This window comes from Hyla sarda, chromosome 4 (assembly GCF_029499605.1).
Source record: "Hyla sarda isolate aHylSar1 chromosome 4, aHylSar1.hap1, whole genome shotgun sequence".
NCBI lineage: Eukaryota > Metazoa > Chordata > Amphibia > Anura > Hylidae > Hyla > Hyla sarda.
Genome location: NC_079192.1, coordinates 32067175 through 32093013, shown reverse-complemented (window position 1 = coordinate 32093013; position 25839 = coordinate 32067175). Strand labels below are relative to the sequence as shown.

The 25839-nt window shown below is 41.5% G+C and overlaps 1 protein-coding gene across 3 annotated transcripts in view; it reads left to right on the top strand.

Moving 5' to 3' along the window:
• Positions 1-12703, top strand: part of RGL3 (ral guanine nucleotide dissociation stimulator like 3) — a 54652-nt gene extending 41949 nt beyond the window's left edge. For all 3 annotated transcript variants that reach the window (XM_056570398.1, XM_056570399.1, XM_056570401.1), the window contains 5 exons: positions 1898-1987; positions 2112-2247; positions 3731-3922; positions 5002-5116; positions 11281-12703. In XM_056570398.1, the coding sequence (XP_056426373.1) occupies positions 1898-1987; positions 2112-2247; positions 3731-3922; positions 5002-5116; positions 11281-11375 (628 nt within the window). In that variant the 3' untranslated portion in view covers positions 11376-12703. The remainder of the gene's footprint in view (positions 1-1897; positions 1988-2111; positions 2248-3730; positions 3923-5001; positions 5117-11280) is intronic.
• The last annotated feature ends 13136 nt before the right edge of the window (positions 12704-25839 follow it).

The window sequence follows — 25839 nt, the reverse complement described above, 5'->3', positions numbered from 1 at the left end:
TGGAAGCAATGAGCTTTCATGCAGGCCACTGTGCTACTAATTTAGGAGATTTGAGCTGATAGTAGTCACACAGGATTTGATAGATGGAACTTTGAGTAACTCACGTTTAGTGGCTGCAGGTTCTTATGCTTTAGCCTAGAGCAATTGAATTGATGCTGATGAGATGCTTGTGCTTCTGTAGTGCAGGTACTAAGAGCCAAGAGAGTGAATTACAGATTGACTACAGCCCTTTATATAATCAGCAAACCTGTAAGTTATGAACCCAGTGAACTCTGGGTACATCACATGACCTCTAAGGTCCTTGAACATTTTATACATCACATCCGTACATCATGTGACCACCAAGGTCCTGTACATATATTTTCTATACATTAAATTAATATAAACACACTTTGCATGAGGCGACCAAGAGTAAGCCCTGCAGGAGAGCCCTATGTGAATGGAGGGACTCTTAGACAAGGGACAGGACAAGGTCCTGTACCGGGACACCACACAACCATGTTATTGTGGTATCCCGGTACTGCATCTTATTCGGTACCTATGTATGTGTGGGTCCCCATAGCCAGAGTCCCTAGGACGTAGGGATCCCTGTTGTGTAGCCTACCCCTTGTCGCCTCTATTCCATCTAATAGTCTAGTAATTTATGTAAGGGTGATGTAACTATAGTAATATATGTAAATAAATGGTTAATTACCATTTCCATAGTGTTGCAGGACCTGCGGGTCACGTGACTAGGTAAACTCTATGGTATTCTGCTTAAGGAGCTTTGGAGGCCCGGTGACGTATGCAATCCCATTACTCTGTGTAATGGTGAATGACAGATGTTCGGACCAATCGGATTCACCCTGCCCCCTGCCCATATAAGGGAGAGGCGGCCATGTATTCTCTCTCTTGTTCCTGGGCTGTCAAATGAGAAGGATCTGCACAGCAACTATCGCAGTGAGTTAGGCCCGAGCCTTGCGGCAACGGCTGAGTAATTCAGAATAGAGAGTGTATCAATCCCCAGACACTCTGCAGCATCACCGGACCTAATATAACCCCTAAATCTGGACGGATCTGCAAATATCTACCCTAAATTCAGAGACTTTCTAAATAGCTGAAGGTCCGCAACAACTGTCAGTCACTAAGTAATATAAGGACTGTTTGTACGAGACTGTTACTGTGCCTTGGATGTATCGCAAGCACTTAAGTAAAGTTGTTCAAGTTCAAGTTCAATCTCCTTGTGGACCTTCAGTCAATTCATGCACCTATCGTTACTGGGAAGGGCGGCGATAGGCCGGAGCATTACCTCAGCATACCAGCCCTCAGCGTGGCGTCACGAACTATAGGGTTAACATTAACCCCTCATATATCGATACCATACCACCACTACCATACACCCCCCAAGGGCTACCACATTATTTTATTGCAACAATGCATCTAACTTAAAAAGATATATATTTTTAAACAGTTTTTATTAAAACATACAACCATTTTCTGTTTACAGCTTCTATGCAGAGCTATGTGTCTCCACGGTTACAGACTACAAACCTTGTGTAGTCTGATCCTGCATTCATGCTCCTATCTATCTACGGAACGTCTAGGATCAGATTACAAAGGGGTTGTTTCTATTCTGATACCATGAGGCATATATAGGTCTGTATATGAGCTGTGTACGTAGAACAGTAGAGGATTATCTATCAAGACTATTTGGAAACGTGCTTTATTTATATGCATTGAAGACAATTGGCTGCAGATGTGTGCATGCCCTTTAAAGGGGTACTCCGGCCCAAAGACATCTTATCCCCTATCCAAAGGTGTCCGCACTAAATGGTATTCCTAACTCAGACTCCCCTAAATAGGATTGGGTGTAAGTAGATAAATAATGACATATTCCTCTTTTATTTTGGCCTTGCAGTTATAGAATATCTCGTAGCATTGAGCCCCCAGCAGATTCTTGTCCAAATTCTCCACGGATCCGCAGGAAACTAACCAAGAGGTTCAGCTCGTAAGTGCCCTGTGTGCTGTGGGACATTATTTGGGGCCCCATGCCTCTTCCTCTAGGCGCACCATGTACTATTAATGTCATACACCATCATTCTGACTCAGCTATATTCTCATCTTTTTCACAGGTTATTACTAGGCTCCGAAGTGTTCAGTCCAAAGATGAATGGAGACCGGGTATCTCCGTCAGGTTCCTGCAGCAGCTGTGAGATAGATGAAGGGATCATTGCTGCTCTGTGTCCTGCGGAACCTGTCGCAGCTAAGGTATAATGCAGTGTTTCCCAACCTCAGGGAGACAGAGACAAAGGGGTGTACATGGGTGACAGAGGGGTGTACATGGGTGACAGAGGGGTGTAGAAGAGTGTACATGGGTGACAGGGGGCGTAGGGGGTGAAAGAGGAGGTGAGAGAGGAGTGACAAGGTGGTAACAGAGGGGTGGACAGGGGGGACAGAGGGGTAAATAGTGTGGGTTGGCCATTGGTGATAGGGGGGGTATATTGGGGGGGTGATGAACATAGGTGACAGGTGTGGACAAGGTGGACATTAAGATGAGCTGAGCCGTCCTTCTGCGGGGGGCCAGGAAGAATCGGTGGGCTGAGAAGAATCAGGCGGGCCGGGAAGATAATCCGGGGGGCCAGGAACATAGTCCAGGGGGGCGGTGGGATCATAGTCCGGGGCCGACGGGAGGATAGTCTGAGGGGCCGACAAGAACATAGTCCGGGGGCCGGCGCATCATCCCCTGCATTTATCCCCTTCCTGGCCTGCGTGCCTGTGACTCACTCACGGCACCGCAGGGGGACGTTGTGTGCGCACGTACATGCAATGTGCGCGCAGGCTTCCCTTCCTCTCTGCGCCGCCGTGATTTACAGGCGCACAGGCCGGGGCGGGAGATTTAAAAAAATAAAAATAAATCACTTGCTGGAGCCCGCGGAACCCCTGGCAGTTCTCAATGGAACACCGGGAACATCCCGGTTGGGAATCACTGTTATACTGTAATATTATATAGTATTAGTTAGTACCGCACATCACCACATCCATATAACCTCATATGTCGCCATGTAACCAATATACCGCAATAAAACCTCTAACATCACCCTATAACCAGTACACCTCTGTGGTAGAGGGTGTGATGGAAAGAGCAGATGGAATTACCCTAGGGGCAGATGGCAATAACCCCTTGTATTCATGACGCCAGGGCAAGGTTTATCCTCAATACCACCCAAAGGTATACCGCTGGGTCCTGGGCTAGGCACGGGGGTAATAATGACTCCGACGCCACTTTACGGACAATGGTAGCTTTACTGAGGTTAGACAGGTGGAAAAGTCTATTCAGTTCTGCCAGGCCCACCAGGTGACCAGTGACTTCAGAGACCTTAAGGGCTTGCTGGGACTCATAGTAGAGATGGACAATTTACTGCAGGCAACCAGTGCCGGTTTTAGGCTGTGGTCCTGGGTGGTTTTAGTGTGGCCCTGGGCAAAATTTAAAGTGGGGCCCCAAAAGTCGTAATAGTGCACAGATTTGCACATATTTGGTCACTTCAAATACCATAAAAAATATCTAAAAAGCAATTGAAAAGTCCCATCAAAACAAAAATGGTACAGATAAAAACTACAAATCACAGTGCAAAAAATGACCCTCATACATCCCCATATGCAGAAAAATATATATCACCATATACACAACCAGTATAGGGTTAATACGATCCTTCTATTGAATGATAATATGATTGATTTATGACTTCTGCAGGATCGTGGAAATATGGTGGAGCCTCTCACTCCACCCAACACTCCAGGCAGAGAAGACGCACCTCGATGTGTTTCGTCACCTCGCTCTCCGGTCTCCCCCTCCCTCCCTGTATACAACCAGCAGATTGCAGACCTCTGTATTATACGTGTCAGCATGGAAAACACCCATGGAAACCTGTATAAGAGTATACTGGTAAGAAGTGCTGCACCCTTATCACTAATGTGATAGCCCAGAAAGCTGGGTAAAAGTAAATATGGCTGCCATCACAGCTACCATGAGGGTTGTTACTTAACTTAGCATGTGTGATGTACACATTCATGAAGGGAAAAAATAGCGCATGCCACAGTTTTTGTCCACTTAAAAAGCGAAAAACAGATTAAATGGATGCAAACTGAGGTAACCCCCTAGATGACCATAGTCAATATCTACCGCGCTATCTAGGTGGCCTTTAGACGGGTGCTAGTCTTGGTATCTCCAATTGGCACCCTGAAGTGCAATTGTGGGGGGCCAATCTGTGGCCTTCTAAAAAGGCTTCCATGGCTGCCATGCTAAATCGCCTGTTCGACAGTACACTGCAATACATATGTATTGCAGTGTACTGTATGAACAACCGAGCAAGTGCCCTAACGGGGCTAAAAATGTAAGACAGCAAACTAAAGAAATATTTTTAACTATACAGAATGAAAAATCCAACATATTAAAATTACCCCCTTCTTCTATTCTCTCAAATAAAAGTTTAAATACCCCCGAAAATAAGCAAAACTGGTATCGCAGCATGTGGAAACACTGCGAATGCCCTAAATGAAACAAATGACTGAATGCTAGAACTTCTGTTTTATTTTTATTTTTAAATAATGTAACAAAAGCGATAACCTTAAAATTATGCCAATAAAAAGTACAATACACATGACCATCTTAAGATTTATTTTTTACTTTTTAATTACAAAATAGTAAAACACTATACAAAGTGAAAATCACTGTAACCAAATTTAGCATTACATTTCATGGTAAAATGATGGATGATTTTAAAAAGTACAATTGGTCCCGCAAAGTAAAAAACATCATATGACTCAAAGAAAAAAAAAGAAAAAAAGAGGTATGGCTTTTAGAAGCCGAGGAGTTAAAAAACAAAAAGGCTAAACTGAAAAACACACATTTTTTTTATGATGACATTTTTTATTGGTACTTTTTTTTGTTACTTTTGCATGACCATACCCCACACATAAAAAATAAAAAAAATGCCATTTTCTAATATTTTGTCTCTTCTTCAGCTCACCAGTCAGGATAAATCTCGCATTGTAATACAGAGAGCTTTACATAAACACAACATAGAGTCCTGTAAACCAGACGATTTCCAGCTGGTGCAGCTATTATCCGAGGGTAAAGGTGAGAAATTTTTTATTATTTACCTATATAATTATATTATTATTATTTAAATATTTTTTATTTTGTCATATTTTAAATCATATTCATTTTACCTATATCATTTTTTTTTATTATTATTATTATTATAAATTATTATTACTTAAACATATTTTATTTTGTCATATTTTAAATCATATTAATTATAAACTTATCTAATTATTTATTATTATTATTATTATTTCAATATATTTTATTTTGTCATATTTGAAATCATATTAATTATTTAGCTATATAATTATTATTTCAATATTTTTTATTTTGTCATATTTTAAATCATATTAATTTTACCTATATAATTTATTATTATTATTATTATAAATTATTATTACTTAAATATATTTTATTTTGTCATATTTTAAATCATATTAATTATTTACCTATATTATTATTATTTCAATATTATTTATTTTGTCATATTTTAAATCATATTAATTATTTACTTATATAATAATAATTATTATTATTTCAATATATTTTATTTTGTTATATTTTAAATCATATTGATTATTTAGCTATATAATTATTATTATTTCAATATTTTTTATTTGATCATATTTTAAATCATATTTATTTACCTATATAATTATTATTAAAATAATATTTTATATTGTCATATTTCAATTCATATAAATGTTATTTTTGTCTACATGTATTATATATAAAAAATATTTTATATTTTTATTTAAGATTTTAGGCTATGTTTACACACAAAATAGCCATAAATCTTCAATTTTATGGTTAAAAAAACACTGAAAAATCACCTGCTTTTTATTTAATAATGTGTTATATTACAGTTAATTTAGTGCATTAGTGCATACATGGTTTTAAAAAGGACTCCATAAATAGATGATTTTTGTATTTTAGTTTATTTTACGTCTACGTTTGTTTTACACTTTATCATATTTCCTCCACGTATTTATACTGTTATTTATATTTATACTGTGAAAACTGTATGCAATTCACAGCTTATTCTTTTTAGTGGGCATATGTGCCTTAGTTCACACTGTGAAGTGAAATGTTCTTATAGGTTCCTATCAGTTTCTCCTTGAGGAGAATAGAAATTTAGGAGAATAGATCTCCAAAGTATTTCCCTCTTAGAAGGAAAAGAGGTTTCTCTCTTGTGCCACCAGCTATTGCAGGTAGCCTTCCAGCAAGTCAATACCTTGCTCTTTTAGGAGCCTTAAAGGGGTACTCCACTGGAAAACATTTTCTTTTAAATCAACTGGTGCCAGAAAGTTAAACAGATTTGTATATTACTTCCAGTACTTATCAGCTGCTGTATACTACAGAGAAAGTTTTTTTCTTTTTGAATTTCCTTTCTGCCTGACCACAAGTGCTCTCTGCTGACAACTCTATCCATATCAGGAACTGTCCAGAGCAAGAGAGGTTTGCTATGAGGATTTGCTTCTACTCTGGACAGTTCCTAAAATGGACAGAGGTGTCAGCAGAGAGCACTTGTGGTCAGGCAGAAAGGAAATTCAAAAAGAAAAGAACTTCCTGTGGATCATAACAGCAGCTGATAAATACTGGAAGGATTAAGATTTTTTAATGGAAGTAATTTACAAATCTGTTTAACTTTAACTTTCTGGCACAACTTGATTCAACATTTTTTTTTCCCAGTGGGGTACCCCTTTAACCCGTTCAGGACCCATGACGTAACGGTACGTCCCGACACCCTGGGTCTTAAGGACCCATGACGTACAGTTACGTCATGGGCAGTTCCGGTCCCTGTCGTGCGCCGGGCGGGGATCGGAGCAGGATGGCTGCTGAAATCATTCAGCAGGCATCCCGTGCAAATGCCCAGGGGGGTCATTAGACCCCCCCATGTCGGCGATCGCGACAAATCGCAAGTGAATTCACACTTGCGATTTGCGCAATTCCGGGTCATTATGGGTCTATAGTGACCTGGAATGTAAGGGGGATCGCGGGTGTCTAAGACACCCACGATCCCCCTGTAGCGATAGGAGTGAGGTGGCACGGGTGCCACCCCTCCTATCCCTGCTATTGGTGGTCTAGACGCGACCAACAATAGCAGATCGGGGGTGGGGGGGTTTACTTTCGTTTTCCCCGTCCTGCCCTCCCACAATAGGCGGGGCAGGACAGGGGAAACGACGGGGACCGGCGCCGAAGATCCACTTACCGATCCGGGCGGGCGACGGAGGCTGCGGGCGACGGAGATCGGCGGGCGGCGATGACGTGCGGCTGGATCCGACGGAAGCCGGTGAGTTGCCTAGCAACATCTGGAGGGTACAGTTTGAGACCATTATACAGTGGTCTCTAACTGTAGCCCTCCAGATGTTGCAAAACTACAACTCCCAGCATGCCCAGACAGCTGTTTGGGCATGCTGGAATATGAAGTTTTGCAACAGCTGGAGGGCTACAGTTTGAGACCACTATATAGTGGTCCCTAAACTGTAGCCCTCCAGATCTTGCAAAACTACAACTCCTAGCATTCCCAAACAACTGTTTGCTGTCAGGGCATGCTGGGAATTGTAGTTTTGCAACAGCTGGAGGACCACAGTTTGGAGATCACTTTGCAGTGTTCTCTAAGACTGTAGCCCTCCAGATGTTGCAAAACTGCAAATCCCAGCATGTCCTAACAGCAATTAGCTGTCTCGGCATGCTGGGAGTTGTAGTTGCGTACCTCCAGCTATTGCATAACTACATCTCCCAGCATGCCCGTCGGCGATCAGTACATGCTGGGAGTTGTAGTTTTGCAACAGCTGGAGGCACACTGGTTAGAAAATGCTGAGTTAGGTAACAGAACCTCACTGAAGGTTTTCCAACCAGTGTGCCTCCAGCTGTTGCAAAAGTACAACTCCCAGCATGCACGGTCTGTCAGTACATGCTGGGAGTTGTAGTTTTGAAACAGCTGGAGGTTTGCCCCCCCATGTGAACGTACAGGGTACATTCACACGGGCAGGCTTACAGTAAGTTTCCTGCTTCAAGTTTGGGCAGCGGCAAATTTTTCGCCGCAGCTCAAACTCCTAGCGGAAAACTCACCGTAACACGCCAGTGCGAATGTACCCTAAACACTACACTACACTAACATATAATAAAGAGTAAAACACTACATATACACCCCTTACACTGCCCCCCCCCCCAATAAAAATGAAAACCGTATTGTATGGCAGTGTTTCCAAAACGGAGCCTCCAGCTGTTGCAAAACAACAACTCCCAGCATTTCCGGACAGCCACTGACTGTCCAGGCATGCTGGGAATTTAGCAACAGCTGGTGGCACCCTGTTTGGGAATCACTGGCATAGAATACCCCTATGTCCACCCCTATGCGATCCCTAATTTAGTCCTCAAATGCGCATGGCGCTCTTTCACTTTGGAGCCCTGTCGTATTTCAAGTAAACAGTTTAGGGCCACATATGGGGTATCTCCGAACTCGGGAGAAATTGCACTACAAATATTGGGGGGCTTTTTCTCCTTTTACCCCTTATGAAAAGGAAAAGTTGGGGCTACACCAGCTTGTTAGTGTAAAAAAAAAAAAATTTATACTAACATGCTGGTGTTGCCCTATACTTTTTATTTTCACAAGCGTTAAAAGGAAAAAAAGACCCCCAAAATTTGTAACGCAATTTCTCCCGAGTACAGAAATACCCCATATGTGGGCGTAAAATGCTCTGCGGACGCACAACAAGGCTCAGGAGTGAGAGCGCACCATGTACATTTGAGGCCTAAATTGGTGATTTGCACAGGGGTGGATGATTTTACAGCGGTTCTGACATAAACGCAAAAATATAAATACCCACATGTGACCCCTTTTTGGAAACTACACCCCTCACGGAATGTAATAAGGGGTACAGTGAGCATTTACGCCCCACAGGTGTCTGACAGATTTTTGGAAAAGTGGTCCGTGAAAATGAAAAATTTAATTTTTCATTTGCACAGCCCACTGTTCCAAATATCTGTCAAACGCCAGTGGGGTGTAAATACTCACTGCACCCCTTATTAAATTCTGTGAGGGGTGTAGTTTCCAAAATAGGGTCACATGTGGGGGGGTCCACTGTTCTGGCACCACGGGGGGCTTTGTAAACGCACATGGCCCCTGACTTCCATTCCAAACAATTTTTTTCCCAAAAGCTCAATGGCGCTCCTTCTCTTCTGAGCATTGTAGTGCACCAGCAGAGCACTTGACGTCCACACATGGGGTATTTCCATACTCAGAAGAGATGGGGTTACAAATTTTGGGGGGTCTTTTCTGCTATTAACCCTTGCAAAAATGTGAAATTTGGGGGGAAGCGCACATTTTAGTGAAATTTTTATTTATTTTTTTACATATGCAAAAGTCGTGAAACCTCTGTGGGGTATTAAGGCTCGCTTTATTCCTTGTTACGTTCCTCAAGGGGTCTAGTTTCCAAAATGGTATGCCATGTGGGGTTTTATTGCTGTTCTGGCACCATAGGGGCTTCCTAAATGCGACTTGCCCCCCAAGCAAAATTTGCTCTCAAAAAGCCAAATATGACTCCTTCTCTTCTGAGCATTGTAGTTCACCCGTAGTGCACTTCAGGTATACTTATGGGGTACCTCCATACTCAGAAGAGATGGGGTTACAAATTTTGGGAGGTCTTTTCTGCTATTAACCCTTGCAAAAAAGTGAAATTTGGGGGGAAACACACATTTTAGTGAAAAAAATTCATTTTTTTTTTACATATGCAAAAGTCGTGAAACACCTGTGGGGTATTAAAGCTCACTTTATTCCTTGTTACGTTCCTCAAGGGGTCTAGTTTCCAAAATGGTATGGCATGTGTTTTTTTTTTGCTGTTCTGGCACCATAGGGGCTTCCTAAAGGCAACATGCCCCCCAAAAACTATTTCAGAAAAACATACTCTCCAAAATTCCCTTGTCGCTCCTTCCCTTCTGAGCCCTCTACTGCACCCGCCGAACAATTTACATAGACATATGAGGTATGTGCTTACTCGAGAGAAATTGGGCTACAAACATAAGTATAAATTTGCTCCTTTTACCCCTTGTAAAAATTCAAAAATTGGGTCTACAAGAACATGCGAGTGTAAAAAATGAAGATTGTGAATTTTCACCTTCACTTTGCTGCTATTCCTGTGAAATACCTAAAGGGTTAAAACACTTACTGAATGTCATTTTGAATACTTTGGGGGTGCAGTTTTTATAATGGGGTCATTTGTGGGGTATTTCTAATATGAAGACCCTTCAAATCCACTTCAAACCTGAACTGGTCCCTGAAAAATTGTGAGTTTGAAAATTTTGTGAAAAATTGGAAAATTGCTGCTGAACTTTGAAGCCCTCTGGTGTCTTCCAAAAGTAAAAACACATCAATTTTATGATGCCAACATAAAGTAGACATATTGTATACGTGAATCAAAATTTTTTTATTTGGAATATCCATTTTCCTTACAAGCAGAGAGCTTCAAAGTTAGAAAAATGCAAAATTTTCAAATTTTCCATTAAATTTTGGGATTTTTCACCAAGAAATGATGCAAGTTACCATAAAATTTTACCACTATCTTAAAGTAGAATATGTCACGAAAAAACAATCTCGGAATCAGAATGATAACTAAAAGCATTCCAGAGTTATTAATGTTTAAAGTGACAGTGGTCAGATGTTCAAAAAATGGCCGGGTCCTACAGTGAAAAATGGCTGGGTCCTTAAAGGGTTAAAGGGGTACTCTGCTGCAAGACATCTTATCCCCTATCCAAAGGATAGGGGATAAGATGTCTGATCGCAGGGGTCCCGCTGCGATCTCCTGCAGCACTTGGAGTTCTAAACAAACACCGGGTTCCTGCGGCAGTGGTTGTGATGTCATGACCACGCGCCCTCCATTCATGTCTATGGGAGGGGCGTGGCGTGATGCCACTAGGGGGCGTGACCGTGGCATCATGATCACGGCCTCCGGCTCAGAGCATTCTGAACAAAATGTTCAGAATGCTGGAGCACCGGACAACCCCTTTAAAACATAACTGGGGATTTAATTACCAAACTAGTTTTTTTCCCCCTGAAACGGAAATTTACCCATCTTTAAGCTATTGTAAACATATTGAAAGGACCAGGTATCAGGAATTATACGCAGATGTATACGTTTTGGGAAGGTCCTTGTGTGAAATGAACCACATTGTTCTTTCTTCCCGATCCATTACAGAACTCACCATCCCGGACACTGCCAATGTATATTATGCCATGAACACTTCCGCCAACTTTGACTTTGTGTTACGGAGAAGAGTGAAAATCAGCTGACCTTGATACCTACCTACTTGACCTTGGGACTGCAACAAGGGACTTCCTGAAGAGCCATCTCCATCTGTGTAGCACAATACTCCGACATGTCATGAAGACAGTGTAGCTTATAGAACTGGAAAGTTCATTTTCTGAACCTATGTTTCTACAGATATCCATTATGATGGCTTCCGGTGGTTACCCCCAAAATTGTGTTCTTTATCGTCAGAAGGCCTATTTAACCTAGATCAGTTTATAAAAGCACCCTCAATTTTGGATCCAGGAAAAAGATAATTTTGAAAGTTGCTAAACTTATTTTTTTTGGCGTATATATTTTGATTTACGTAGAATGGGCAATTTCAGTCATATATGAAAAAGACTGTACATGCTGACTTATGTTTGTCTACAGGGGGCAGTATTGTTGTATAGCCTTGTATATAGGAGGCAGTATTATTGTAGTTATATTCTGTTGCTTAGGTGGCAGTATTATTGTAGTTATAGATGTGTCCATTAGGAGCATTATTGTAAAGGCTATATTCTGGCCCATAGAGGGCAGTAATACTAATAATAATATATTACTGTAGTACTGTAATATATTAATATATATATAGTAATATAATAACTTTATTCTTGTCCATAGGAGGCAGTATTACCGTAGATATATTTTAAACAGTAAGGGATAATATTAATGAAGCACTCCAGGAGATTTCTTTTTTTGTCTATTTGGTGCAGCACAGGCTATTATCAGAGAATAATTTAAAGGTTCTTATGTATGCCTTGTGCTTACCTGTTTTATGTGGCAGGCATAAGTTAGGCTCCATACTGTTTTATCACTAATATGGATTCCTAATGCTGCCTAAATTTCCCATGAATCCTCTGGCTTTGTAGGGAGAGGGGGTGGGGTTTGATCACGGCACCTGGTCATCTTATTAAGTGTGTACTCTGGGACAGACCTTTATTTATTTTTTAACTTGCCCAGAATGCCAGCATTTAGATAAAAAAAAAAAAAAAAACTAGACTTACCTCCCATCCTGCTTCTTGTGGTTGACTTGCCACACTGCCACTCAGACCGGTGATGGGCTAAGCAACAATGTGACGTATTGAGCCCCGGCACTAGGGAGAAGCCTGGGATCAATGATAGCATTGATAAATCTATCTCTGATGGTTATGTTAATTATGACTGAAATTGCTCTTAAAAGGGAATATGCCAGCTTAATACCAGGTACTGCCGATTCTGGCAGATAGGTGCTACAGAAATAAAACAAACCATTCGTTATGATCATCACTTTTCGAAAACTCATAAAGGGCCTTTCTTGGTTGTAGCTGAAGTGTCAAATAGGTGGTGCTGAGCTGCAGCCGCGCCTCCTCTCTTCCCTCCTTGATTTGACTGATTAACATCAGTCATGCAGGGAAGGCCAGGGTGGGGGAGGGAGAAGGCACAGCTGCATCCCCCTAGTTATCTGCCAGAATCTGCCACTCTGTACCTGACACGGTTCTACAAGATTCCCTTTAAAGGGGCTTATCCATCATTATAAAAACATAGCTGCCTTCTTCCACAAACAGGGCCACCGCTGTTCTCAGTTTGAGTCGTGTTTTGGAGCTTAGTTTAATTGAATTGACAGGAGCTGAGTTGTAATACCACACACAACCTGAGGACAGGTGTGGGGCTATGTTTTGCTAAACCCGAATAACCCTTTTAAATTTAGAATTTAAATAATAGTAATATTTAATAGAAATCAGCCTATGTATTTTTAACAGAAGGGCCTCAAAATATCTCTCATATTAGGGCCCTATCCTGTAATAGAAAATGATTGCATAGACACATAACTTTGAAAGGATAGCACCAACTCACTATTCACTATGATATCTCTATACCCATTCTTGGTCAGGAGATCTGGAGGCAGTAAGGAAACCATTTCTTTTCTTGCTTATGACATTTCAAAGGATTGACCCTGATGTGTATTGAGGTAAAAAGGTGCATAGGGGGATGAACACATTGGCCCAGATTTACTATTCGCGTTGTGTTTTCTGTTTTCTTGAATTCCTGACGTCCCGTTTTTTGCTATATTTACAGTATTTACAAGTGTGACGCAGCCTGACAGGAAAATCTGACCGAGTTACTGCCGATCATGCTACTAATTAAATTGTTAATTTACATTTAAAAAAGGACATAGAATATAATACAAAACTAAGAAAATATAATACGAATAACATCCTCCCTTCCGAATTGCCTTAAAAACGAACAAAAAAACAAACAAACCAGGCAGTTATCAAGATTTTTTTAAATTAATTATAGAAATGAAAAATATCACATTTCAGTGTATAATTATAGTCTCTTATTAATTTAATACTAAAAAAAATTAATAAATACAACCACAAATATTCACTAAAATTGCTTTCCAGGTGGCCATGCCCACATTGGCCAAGTTCACATTGCTGTAGTGCTCTGGCCCATTCAGGGTCTGTTTGGTGTAAAAAAAAAAAAAAGAGCAGAACGGACCCTGAACGGGCTGGAAAAAAATGGACACCACTGGGTCCCGATGGAGCACGTCAACTTGAATGGGGTCTACCGGGTGTCTGGTATTTTACAGGAATTAAGCGGAGAAAAAAAACCTGCAGAATTTTTTTTCTCAGGTCAACTACCATCCTTCCAATGGATTGACCAATGGAGCTCTCTTTACCCACAACGGCCGTGTGAACTAGCTCTTGTTTTATTTTATTGCACACTTCAGCATTATTTTATTGGACACTTCAGCATATTCTGGCACAGACAATTTAGTCGCACAACTCAATAAAATTCAGTCGGGTATTCAATAGTAAATTAGGGCCATTGTGATGTGTGATACAATGACAGAACCCAAGTTGTGAATTAGATCTGGGTGTTATTTAATATGTAAATATACTCTTATCATTATTATTATTAACCAATTCTGAGCCAAACAGACGCTCAGGGTATCTGGCCAAATACTGTATAATCTTAAAGGGGTACTCCACTGGCTAGCGTTCAGAACACTTAGTTCCCAATGACATTGTGCTGTGGGGGTCGCTGTGGCAGCTACCATGCCCCTTCCCATAGACTTGCATTTAGGGGGTGTTGCCTGATGTCACAAGGGGGCGTGGCCGACCCCCACAGCGCACACACAGCATTCGGAACTAAATGTTCTGAACGCTGGCCAGTGGAGTACCCCTTTAAAGACCCATTCCATTGTAGTAGCTGAATATTTTCAATGTATTTGGTATTATATACACTTGCTAAATCTATGTAATTTTTTTTTTATATAGTTCTTCCTTTGTTCAAAAGGTTCAAGTTTATGAAAGATTAAAAGGCTCAAAAAGTCATAAATGTAATTGTAAAATAAAACTAAAAATTCTTCTTCCAGTTATGTAAAAAGAAGAAAATGGCACCATCCAAGAGCAGGTGTAGACAGTACAATCTCCTTGTTAGTAGACTATGACACTTTATTTCTTCTAAAGATTTATATCAAATGTATTGTGACCATTTTTTTTTATATATATATAAACATCATCGACCAAACAATGAGCACTAATAATGCAATTATTAACCTGTTGACCAATAAGATGGACATCCAAAGTAATGTGACCACTAACTACTTGAGTTATACAATAAAAAGCACTTTAATACAAGATATTGTGTCATTTTGGGGGTATACGTTTTGTAATGCAAATTGGAAAGGAAGTGTTGTGTTAGATTATGGAGTTACCTACACTGATCCTTCTAAGCTATGTGCTCTGTAAATGATAGTGTTAAATATTTCACACCCTGCAGACAGGTAGATCCCTTACTGCAGAGGTCCCCAACCCTGTCCTCAAGGACCACCAACAGTCCACGATTTTAAAGGGGTACTCTGCCCCTAGACATCTTATCCCCTTTCCAAAGGATAGGGGATAAGATGTCTGATTGCGGGTGTACCGCCGCTAGGGACCCCAGCGATCTCCCTGTTGCACCCGGCGTTCGTTTAGAGCACCGGGTGCAGCGACACAAGACTGCACCTCACACTGGAGGCTCATGGCCATGCCCCCTCAATGCAAGTCTATGGGAGGGTGTGTGGCAATCGTCACTCCGACATCATGAGCGGGGCGTAACTGTGACGTCACGAGCCTCTACCCCGCATCGCCAGTCTTCCAGCACGGAACTAAGTTCGCTCCGTGCACCAGATGTCTGGGGTGCCACAGCTGAGATCACGGGGGGGTCCCCAGCAGCGGGATTCCCACAATCAGACATCTTATCCCCCATCCTTTGGATAGGGGATAAGATGTCTAGGGGCGGAGTACTCCTTTAATTTTTCCCTGTTTTATTTTAAAAGAACAACCTTAAATGTTGGTGGGCTTTGAGGACTGGGTTGGGGACTACTGTCTTATTGGACTCTTTGACCTCAGTAGAACAATGTTTTTACTCCTTACTTTCAAGAGCTTAGAGGGACCACTGGTTGTCTACTTTGGATAATCTCTTTTTGTTGGAAGAGTTCTCTAAAGAGTTGGGACCCTTAGAAAATCAGCTGTAATCTGAGGTGAAACCTGGAAGTTACAGAGCCATAGTGCCCCCAAAGGTGAAATAAAGCATTGCACAGCTTCCAATGAAATTCATGGACTGTGCATGTCCTGGTCCTTCAGGGTAAGAGCGACAACTCTTTGTATTGGCTTTTTACAGATTATCATCTTATAGATGATAATAGGAGAGTCCTGAATGTGGAGTCCCCCTCGATGATACTACAATTTCCCAATAGGGTGTTTAAAAATTAGTAGCAGAGTATGCCCTCTGATGGTGGGCACATTCATTTTTTTTTGCTGTGGGTCACTATAGAGTGCATTACACTGGTGTAGTACTGGTATAAAACAGATTCCCAGTACTGGAAATGATGCCATGTGCACATGATACTTTAAAGGGGTACTCCGCCCCTAGACATCTTATTCCCTATCCAAAGGATAGGTGATAAGATGTCTGATCGCGATCTGCCCACAGCACCCGACGTCCGTATAAAGTGTCAGGTGCAGTGCCAGAGGCTCGTGATGTCACGGCCACGCCCTCTCAATGCAAGTCTATGGGAGGAGGCCTGACTTGCATTGAGGGGGCGTGTTCATGACGTCATGAGTCTCCGCCCCGCATCGCCAGTCATCCGGCATGGAGCGAAGTTCGCTTAGTGCACCGGATGTCTGGGGTGCCGCAGTCGAGATCGTGGGGGTCCCAAGCGGCAAGATAACATGTTTAGGGGCGGAATACCCCTTTAAGATAGAGTATGAATTGCAGATGCAGTGCATCTATCACTCAAGTGAATAAAAAGTGCAAACATGTCACACAAAAAAAAGTGCACAAGGATGTGGTCAATCGCAAGCCCTTCTCTGATAGGAGAGAGGCCCCCACTAACCATTCCCTTACTCTTTGGGACAAAAGACATCTGCAAGGACCCAGTTTCGATTTCCCCCTTCACTGAGGCTTAGGGGAACCAAATTGCTCACGGGATCAACCTTGGCTTTCCTAAATGTCAACCGGAGACAAACTGGTAGGCATCCCTGTCGGACCTAGGGCTACAGGGAGGTGAGGAATCTAATGGCCACCAGGAAACTCACCCAGAAGGGCAATACCAGTGAACAAAACAAACATGAAAATTGGCACACTGACAAACAAAAATATAATAAATAAATAGATGTACGCCTTGACTTCTGCCCGGACATTTCTCCAAATCCAATAACCAGAAAGCCAGAAAGAGGTAGATGCCAAAAGGGTGAGAGTTTTATAGTGCCCATGCCTCCAATCAGTGAGTTACCCCAGTGAGCTCCCCCCCCAAACCTAAAGGCTAGACCAGGAGCCATTTCAGGGCAACCATTGAGCTGGTTCGTAGCCCAGTCCCAGAACACCCGTACCCCTCCATATGTAGATCCATTCTTAATCAGTGGACTGTCTGATAACATCACACACTATACTTGATCTTAGCCAAAAGGCTGAGAAGCTATGTACTGACTTACTAGCTTCAGGAGAACTGAACTTCATAAATAGGTTGATTTCTAAGAATTTAGTTTAGGGAACTACAAAGAAACAACATATATGGAGGGGTGCTACCTTGTTTACTATCCTCAATAGATATTTTCACGAAATTAACTAACCTGCTCTAGTTATGCAAAGGTAGGCACAACTCTAATGTACGCCAAATCTTATGAGTTTGGGAGGGGGGGGCATGCGCACAGCTCACGAGGAAGGACGCATGTGATGTTAGCTCCGTGCAGGTCTCGCTCTAATCAGCTTCTCTCAGTGCCCTCTTGGCTCCCACAGCTGTGGGTTTTGCTCCACTGTATCCTGACTATGTCCCGGTCCGCGAAGAAGAGAAAAAAGAAGCAGTCTATTCCGGAATTTTTCAGGGCCTCCCCTGGACTCAGTATTTCGGTGGCCTCACCTCAACACTCAGATATGGCGTCTGATGAAGATGACGGGGCGGGCCTGGCCCGAATGTCCCCAGAGGACATGTTCCGCAACATACAGCAGCTTTTCCGGGTCGAATTGCAGAAGACGGTTACGGACTTTACAGCCCAGATCCAGGAGCTATATCATCGTGTCTCTGATAATGAGACCAAACTGGACGAGCTGGCAGATGCTGCTGAGACTGACCGTAAGGCTAAACTGGAAGCCATCAACTTCCAGTTTAGATCAGCTGAGCCCCTGGGGTCACGATTGGTCAGGTATCCTATAAACTTAGCCTGTTTGCGGATGACCTTCTCCTGTCTCTTACTCAGCCTCTTACCCCTCTTCCAAACCTTTTTCACCTTTTCTCTGACTTATCTGTTTTTTCTAGGTCGCGGGTGAATGTCTTGAAATCTGAACATCTTTTCTGTGGCATTCCTTTGATTACCCAGAAGCTGATTTGTCTTAACTTTGCCTTCCCTGATCCCTCTCCTAAACTGTCTTATCTTGGTGTGTCTCTGACCTCTACCGTTTCTTCCCTATTTGCCTCTGTTTCGCTCTATTAGGGCCGACCTCTGTTCCAGGAATGTGCCTTACTTGTGCTGGATCGGTAGGGATAAGACGGTTAAGATGGTGATCTTCTCCAAGCTTCTTTACCTCTTTAGGACCCTGCCGATCCCAGCGGCAGACCTCATGTAGCTTCAATTGGACGTCTCTAGCTTTGTTTGGCATAACAAACCTCCCCCCCCCCCTGTATATCTGTTATGCATGATCATAAATGTTTGGGTGGACTATCTGTCCCTAATTTACAGAAGTACTATTATGCCGCATGTCTGAGCTAACTTGCTTGGTTTATGGCCCCTGAGGGGGCTCCTCTTTGGGTTCGCTTGGAATCTTCATTGCTCCTCACTCTTTCTCTACTCTTATGTGGTCTATCTCGCCTGTCTCGCGTTATGTCCCTTCTTCTGCTCTACTTACTTTGTATTTGCTTTCTCTGTGGCGGATGGTCCGTTTTCTTCTTCAACCTTGTTCTTCTCCGCTGTCCCCTCTCTTGGGTAATCCTTGTTTCTCTACTGGCCTTAGCTCTTCTGATTTCCTTTGGTGGTCTGACTCGCTTTTATGATTTTCTGGTTAGGGGGCGCCTTCGGATTCTGGAGGAATTCAGAGACCGTTCCGACCTCTAGCTTCAGAATGCTTACGGGTCAATCAGGTCTTTTTGTTTCTCTGCTCTCTTACTACCCCCCTCTTATTGCTTTGTCCCTCTCTAGATTTGAGCGTCTGATGTTGTACTAACCTACCCATAAGGGTTTATTTTCAGTGATTTATAGCCAGTTGAATGCCCCTCCGCCAGATGTCAAATTACTGTTTAAGCTGAAATGGGAAGCAGACTTTCCCTTATTTCACAGGGCCTACTATGTCCCCATTCAACTGCATAAGCTTTTTCCATATTCCTCACCACTATGTTTCCAAGGTTACACTTGCTCTGGCTCTATGCACCATATTTTGTGGTCCTGCAAAGTGGCCAGGAGGTTTTGGTCCTCAGTGGTCTCTATTACAGGAAGTTACTGGGTTTGCCTGCCCCCTACAACCCATGTTCTACCTTCTTTGTAGACAACCATCTCGATTGCCAAATAGACTTCTCCGATTTGCCCAGTTTGTCCTTATGGCGGCTAGGATTCATGTGGTGGCAAACTGGAAGTCTCTGGTTCTTTGTTTGGATAGAGTCATTGAACGTGTTAATTATGCTCTCTGAACAGATAAATGCCATGAGGGACGATGTGGTGGATCATTTTGATTGTGTTTGGTCCTCCTGTATGTCTTCCTCGTAATGCCCTAACATTCGCTATACTATGTCATTATATTGACCTTTTGTGTTCTGACAGTACCAATAATGAGTCTGTTGATGCTTGCGTCTTGCCTCTTTGTTTCTTTATATGCCCACTGTTTTTGTTGTATTGTTGTGATTACTGTTATTGCTTTGTCTCGGGTTGCGTCCCGAAATGTATGCTATTATATGCCTCCGCTTTTTATGCCTAATAAAATGTATACGTTTGTTACTAAAAATATCAGGACCAGGCCACAGGGAAGACCACTTCCACATTTCATGGTGCGGCAACCAGTGTATAGTCCAGCTCAATCTGAACATAGCTCATAATGTAGTATTGTCTTGTATTAGCTTTTAAAGGAATTTACGTGGGTTGCGAGCTTGCGTATTTTGGCCAAAATATCACCTAATACTCATTGTTTATCATATGCATGCCAGTGCTTTGTGGGGTGCACATATAAGATGCTGGGCAGCCCGCCTGACCATAAAGTATGGGCATCACTAATAGGTTGTAAACCAGCATGGTGCACTACACGTTATCATGTAACTGGCACCCTGTATATGCTTTGTGCAACTATAATACTAGGAATTCTGTCCCTGCTTGAGGAGGTCCTGCTGTGGTAAGATGTCCTACAGACAGTGCTCCATGGGAAAGATAGATGCAAATTAGTACTAGGAGAGAATTAAAGGGGTACTCCTAAAAAATGTTTTAATCAACTGGTGCCGGAAAGTTAAACAGATTTGTAAATTACTTCTATTGAAAAAAATCTTAATCCTTCCAGTACATATCAGCTGCTGTTATGATCCACAGGAAGTTCTTTTCTTTTTGAAATTCCTTTCTGCCTGACCACAGTGCTCTCTGCTGACACTTCTGTCCATTTTAGGAACTATCCAGAGTAGGAGCAAATCCCCATAGAAAACCTATTCTGCTCTGGACAGTTCCTAAAATGGACATAAGTGTCCCTAGAGACGTTGTGGTCAGGCAGAAAGGAAATTCAAAAAGAAAAGAACTTCCTGTGGATCATAACAGCAGCTGATAAGTACTGGAAGGATTAAGATTTTTTAAAAAAGGTAATTTACAAATCTGTTTAACTTTCTGGCACCAGTTGATTTAAAAACAATTTTTTTTTTCCAGTGGAGTACCCCTTTAATACTATCTCTCCAGTGCCACCTAGTGGAGGTAACTACCCTGTCACTGTTATATTTGGTTCTTCTAAGAATACATGTATGTATATTGTATAATTAGGCTAGATTCACACAACCATTGTGCTCCAACCTGTTCAACGTCCGATCGGCTCAGGGCGGAGCACAACTGATCCTGCCAGGATCCCATTGAGTTGAATGGGGTCTGTTGGGCGCCTGATATTTTACAGGAGTTAAGAAAACGGAGAAAAATATAGGACACGCCGGCAGTGTGAACAAACCTTTCATTTATGACTGAAATAATGAGTTTGTCTCCCTGATGACATACATAGCAATGGTTAAAGGGGTACTCCGGTGGAATTTAAAAAAAAAAATTTATTAACTGGTGCCAGAAAGTTAAACAGATTTGTAAATTACTTCTATTAAAAAATCTTTATCTTTCCAGTACTTATTAGCTGCTGTATACTACAGAGGAAATTCTTTTCTTTTTGAATTTATTTTTTGTCTTGTCCACAGTGCTCTCTGCTGACACCTCTGTCCGTGTCAGGAACTGTCCAGAGCAGCATAGGTTTGCTATGGGGATTTTCTCCTGCTCTGGACAGTTTCTGATACGGGCATCAGGTGTCAGCAGAGAGCACTGTGGACAAGACAAAAAAGAAATTAAAAAAGAAAAGAATTTCCTCTGTAGCATACAGCTGCTAAAAAGTACTGGAAGGAAAAAGATTTTTTAACATAAGTAATTTACAAATCTGTTTAAAGTTCTGTGGTATCACCGCGTGCGGAAATGTTCGAATTATAAAAATACCAAAGTACAAAATAGTGTATTTTTGGTCACTTTTTATATAATGAAAAAATGAATATAAAGCGATCAAAAAGTCCGATCAATACAAAAATGGTACCGCTAAAAACTTCAGATCACAGTGCAAAAAATGATCCCTCATACCGCCCCATACACGGAAAAATAAAAAAAGTTATAGGGGTCAGAAGATGACAATTTTAAACATACACATTTTCCTGCATGTAGTTATGATTTTTTCCAGAAGTGCGACAAAATCAAACCTATATAAGTAGGGGATCATTTTAATCGTATGGACCTACAGAATAATGATAAGGTGTCATTTTTACCGGAAAATGTACTGCGTAGAAACGGAAGCCCCCAAAAGTTACAAAATTGTGTTTTTTCTTCAATTTTGTCGCACAATGATTTTTTTTCCGTTTCGTCGTAGATTTTTGGGTAAAATGACTGATGTCATTACAAAGCAGAATTGGTGGCGCAAAAAATAAGCCATCATATGGATTTTTAGGTGCAAAATTTAAAGAGTTATTATTTTTTAAAGGTAAGGAGGAAGAAAATGAAAGTGCAAAAACGGAAAACCCCCTTTTTCCTCAAGGGGTTAAGCAATAGATATATACATAATGTCAATGTTTTGCATCATAGTAGTTTTACCCTGTGATATATCGTTGCCCCAGATGATCCTCCCCTCTCAGCAGAACGACATAAACTCCCATAATATTAAGTATAATTATAGGGCATTAAATCACCCATGTATATAGGTCACACACATGAATGAATCACCACCTCACGCTCTGTACTGGTTCTACCAGTTCACTGTGCAATAAATCTATGAGGATAGTACGAATGGTTTCCGGTTAGAATTAACCTGTTACTGTACTGGATGTCATTTGGGACCCTCTTTACTAGACAGAGCGGAAAGCTGCTTAACCCCTTAAGGACCAAGCGTTTTTCTGTATTTGCACTTTCGTTTTTTCCTCCTCACCTTTTAAAAATCATAACCCTTTCAATTTTGCACCTAAAAATCCATAGGATGGCTTATTTTTTGCGCCACCAATTCTACTTTGTAATGACATCAGTCATTTTACCCAAAAATCTAAGGTGAAACGGAAGAAAAAAATCATTGTGCAACAAAATTGAAGAAAAAACACAATTTTTGTAAATTTTGGGGGCTTCCGTTTCTACGCCGTACATTTTTCGGTAAAAATTACACTTTATCTTTATTCTGTAGGTCCATACGGTTAAAATGATTCCCTACTTATATAGGTTTGATTTTGTCGTACTTTTGGAAAAAGTCATAACTACATGCACGAAAATTTATACATTTAAAACTGTCCTCTTCTGACCCCTATAACTTTTTTGTGCCGTCATCTGAAGTTTTAATCGGTACCATTTTAGTTTTGATCTGACTTTTTGATCGCTTTTTATTCCTTTTTTATGGTATGAAAAGTGACCAAAAATACGCTATTTTGGACTTTGGATTTTTTTGGCGCGTACGCCATTGACCGTGTGGTTTAATTTATGATATATTTTTATAGTTCGGACATTTATGCACGTGGCGATACCATATATGTTTATTTTTATTATAGTTATAGATTTTTTATATAGAATTTGGGCAAAGGGGGGTGAGTTAAACTTTTAATAAGGAAGGGGTTAATGTGTGTATTTTTAAACTTTTTAAAAACTTTTTTTTTTTTTTTTAACGCTTTTAGTCCCCTTAGGGGACTTTTAGGAGGAATCATTTGATTCCTCATACAGATCAATGGGATTACATACAATCCCATTGATCTGTGTGCTCTGCGCTCGATTGACAAAGCCTGACCCTGCCAGGCTTTATCATTCTGAGTAGAGATGAGCGAATTTACAGTAAATTCGATTCATCACGAACTTCTCGGCTCGGCAGTTGATGACTTATTCTGCATAAATAGTTCAGCTTTCCGGTGCTCCCGTGGGCTGGAAAAGGTGGATACAGTCCTAGGAAAGAGTCTCCTAGGACTGTATCCCCCTTTTCCAGCCCACGGGAGCACCTGAAAGCTGAACTAATTTATGCAGGATAAGTCATCAACAGCCGAGTCAAGAAGTGCGTGACGAATCGAATTTACTGTAAATTAGCTCATCTCTGATTCTGAGCACCGGAGCCGCAGCAGCAGGAGAGGTAAGCCCTCAGGCTACCTCTGTAGTGGATCGCAACCCCCCTCGCACTGAAGGGGGGGGGGGGGGGCGATCCACCCCACTTGACCACAAGGGACTGGATACAGGCAACTTTAGACGCCGCTGTCAACTTTGACTGCGGCAATCTAAAGGGTTAATAGCTGGCCGCGGCGATCACCGCATGTCGGCTATTAACGCTGGCCCTCAGCTACAAGAATCAGCTGGGGGCCGGCCGGTATGATGCGGGCTCGAGTCGGGAGCTCGCGTCATACCCCATTAATGGCCATTGGACGAGCATAGACGTCCATGGTCGTTATCGGGTTAAGGAGCTTTAGTTTCTAGAGTACATTTTGAGACCATAAACTACATGGACTGATCATTGGGGATTTGAGCAACCAGACCCTTGTTGGTCAGAAGAAATAGTCCCTGTAAGGCTGTGTTTCCCAACCAGGGTGCCCACAGCTGTTGCAAAACTACAACTCCCAGCATGCCCGGACAGCCTTTGGCTGTCCGGGCATGCTGGGAGTTGTATCTTTGCAACAGCTGGAGCAACCCTGTTTGAGAAACAATGCTGTAAGGTGAATGTACATTCTTTAATATTATCATTTGTCAAAGCAGGTTTAAAATTCTGTGCTGATATATTTCCTAAAATGTATTTATAGTGGTCGGAGCTACAGAATTTCAAATCCCCCTATATAGACAAAGAGTGAAAAGAACATGCCGGGATTTTATACACTGCTTACTACAATGATCTCAATAACAAAGTATGCAGTAAGCACTCATGCTCCCTCTTGTGGTAGCTTTAGGTAGCCAGAATGTTTTTTTTTTTTTTCCCCTAGCGTTGTAGAAAATGTAACATGACAACACAACAATTTTCTGCTATGCGTCATTTTATTCTTCATTTCAAGTGGTCACACATGAACATGACGCTGGTGGCAACTTGGTATATGATCAGCCTGCAATGAGATAAGTGCGGTATTATTTATGCTGTCAGGTTATATCCAATAACACTTCATCTTATCTGTTAATACAGAACTTATCCTTCTCATGACATAATAGTAAATATCTCATTTACTGCACCTCTAGTTTGGATCATCCCCAAGTACTAAACTTCTCTGACTCCTCATCCTTCAATACAGTACTAAACCTCTCTCCGTATCCCTCAATACTAAATACATTGTCTCCTTATGCCTTAATACTAAACATATTATTTACCTCTTCCCTTAAAACTAAACATCTCATTTACCTCATCCGTCAAAATTAAGCATCTCATTTACCTCATCTCTTCATACTAAACATCTCATTTACCTCATCCCTTAATACTAAACATCTCATTTACCTCATCCGTCAAAACTAAACATCTCATTTACCTCATCCCTCAATGCTAAACCTTTCCTTTTTCTGACCCTCAATACTTAACCTCTCCCCATCATCTCTTAATGCTGAACCTCTTTGATGCCTCATTCCTCACTACTTCACCTCCCTGACTTGTCACCCCTCAATACTAAACCTTGTCCTCTCAATACTGAACCTCTTCTTCTCATCCCTCAATAATAAACCTCTCCTTTTCCTCATCCCTCGATACTAAACCTTTTTCCTCACCACTGTACCTCTCTATGACTCCTCATCCCTCAATCCTAAATCTCTTCACTTCTCAGTGCTAAATGTTTTCTTCTCCGTGTCCCTCATTTATACACCACTTCTTCTTATTCCTCAATACTGAACTTCTCTTCTTTTCATGCCTCAATACTAAACCTATTTCTCTTAATTCCTCATTACGAAAACTCTTTTTATCATCCTTCAGTACTGAACCTCTTCTTTTTCTCATCTCTCAATACTGTACCTCTCTGACTGCTCATCCCTTAATACTAAACATCTCATTTACCTCATCTCTTCATACTAAACATCTTTTTTACCTCATCCCTTAATACTAAACATCTCATTTACCTCATCCCTCAATGCTAAACCTTTCCTTTTTCTAACCCTCAATACTTAACCTCTCTTCATCATCTCTTAATACTGAACCTCTTTGATGCCTCATTCCTCACTACTTCACCTCCCTGACTTGTCACCCCTCAATACTAAACCTTGTCTTCTCAATTCTGAACCTCTTCTTCTCATCCTTCAATAATAAACCTCTCCTTTTCCTCATCCCTCGTTA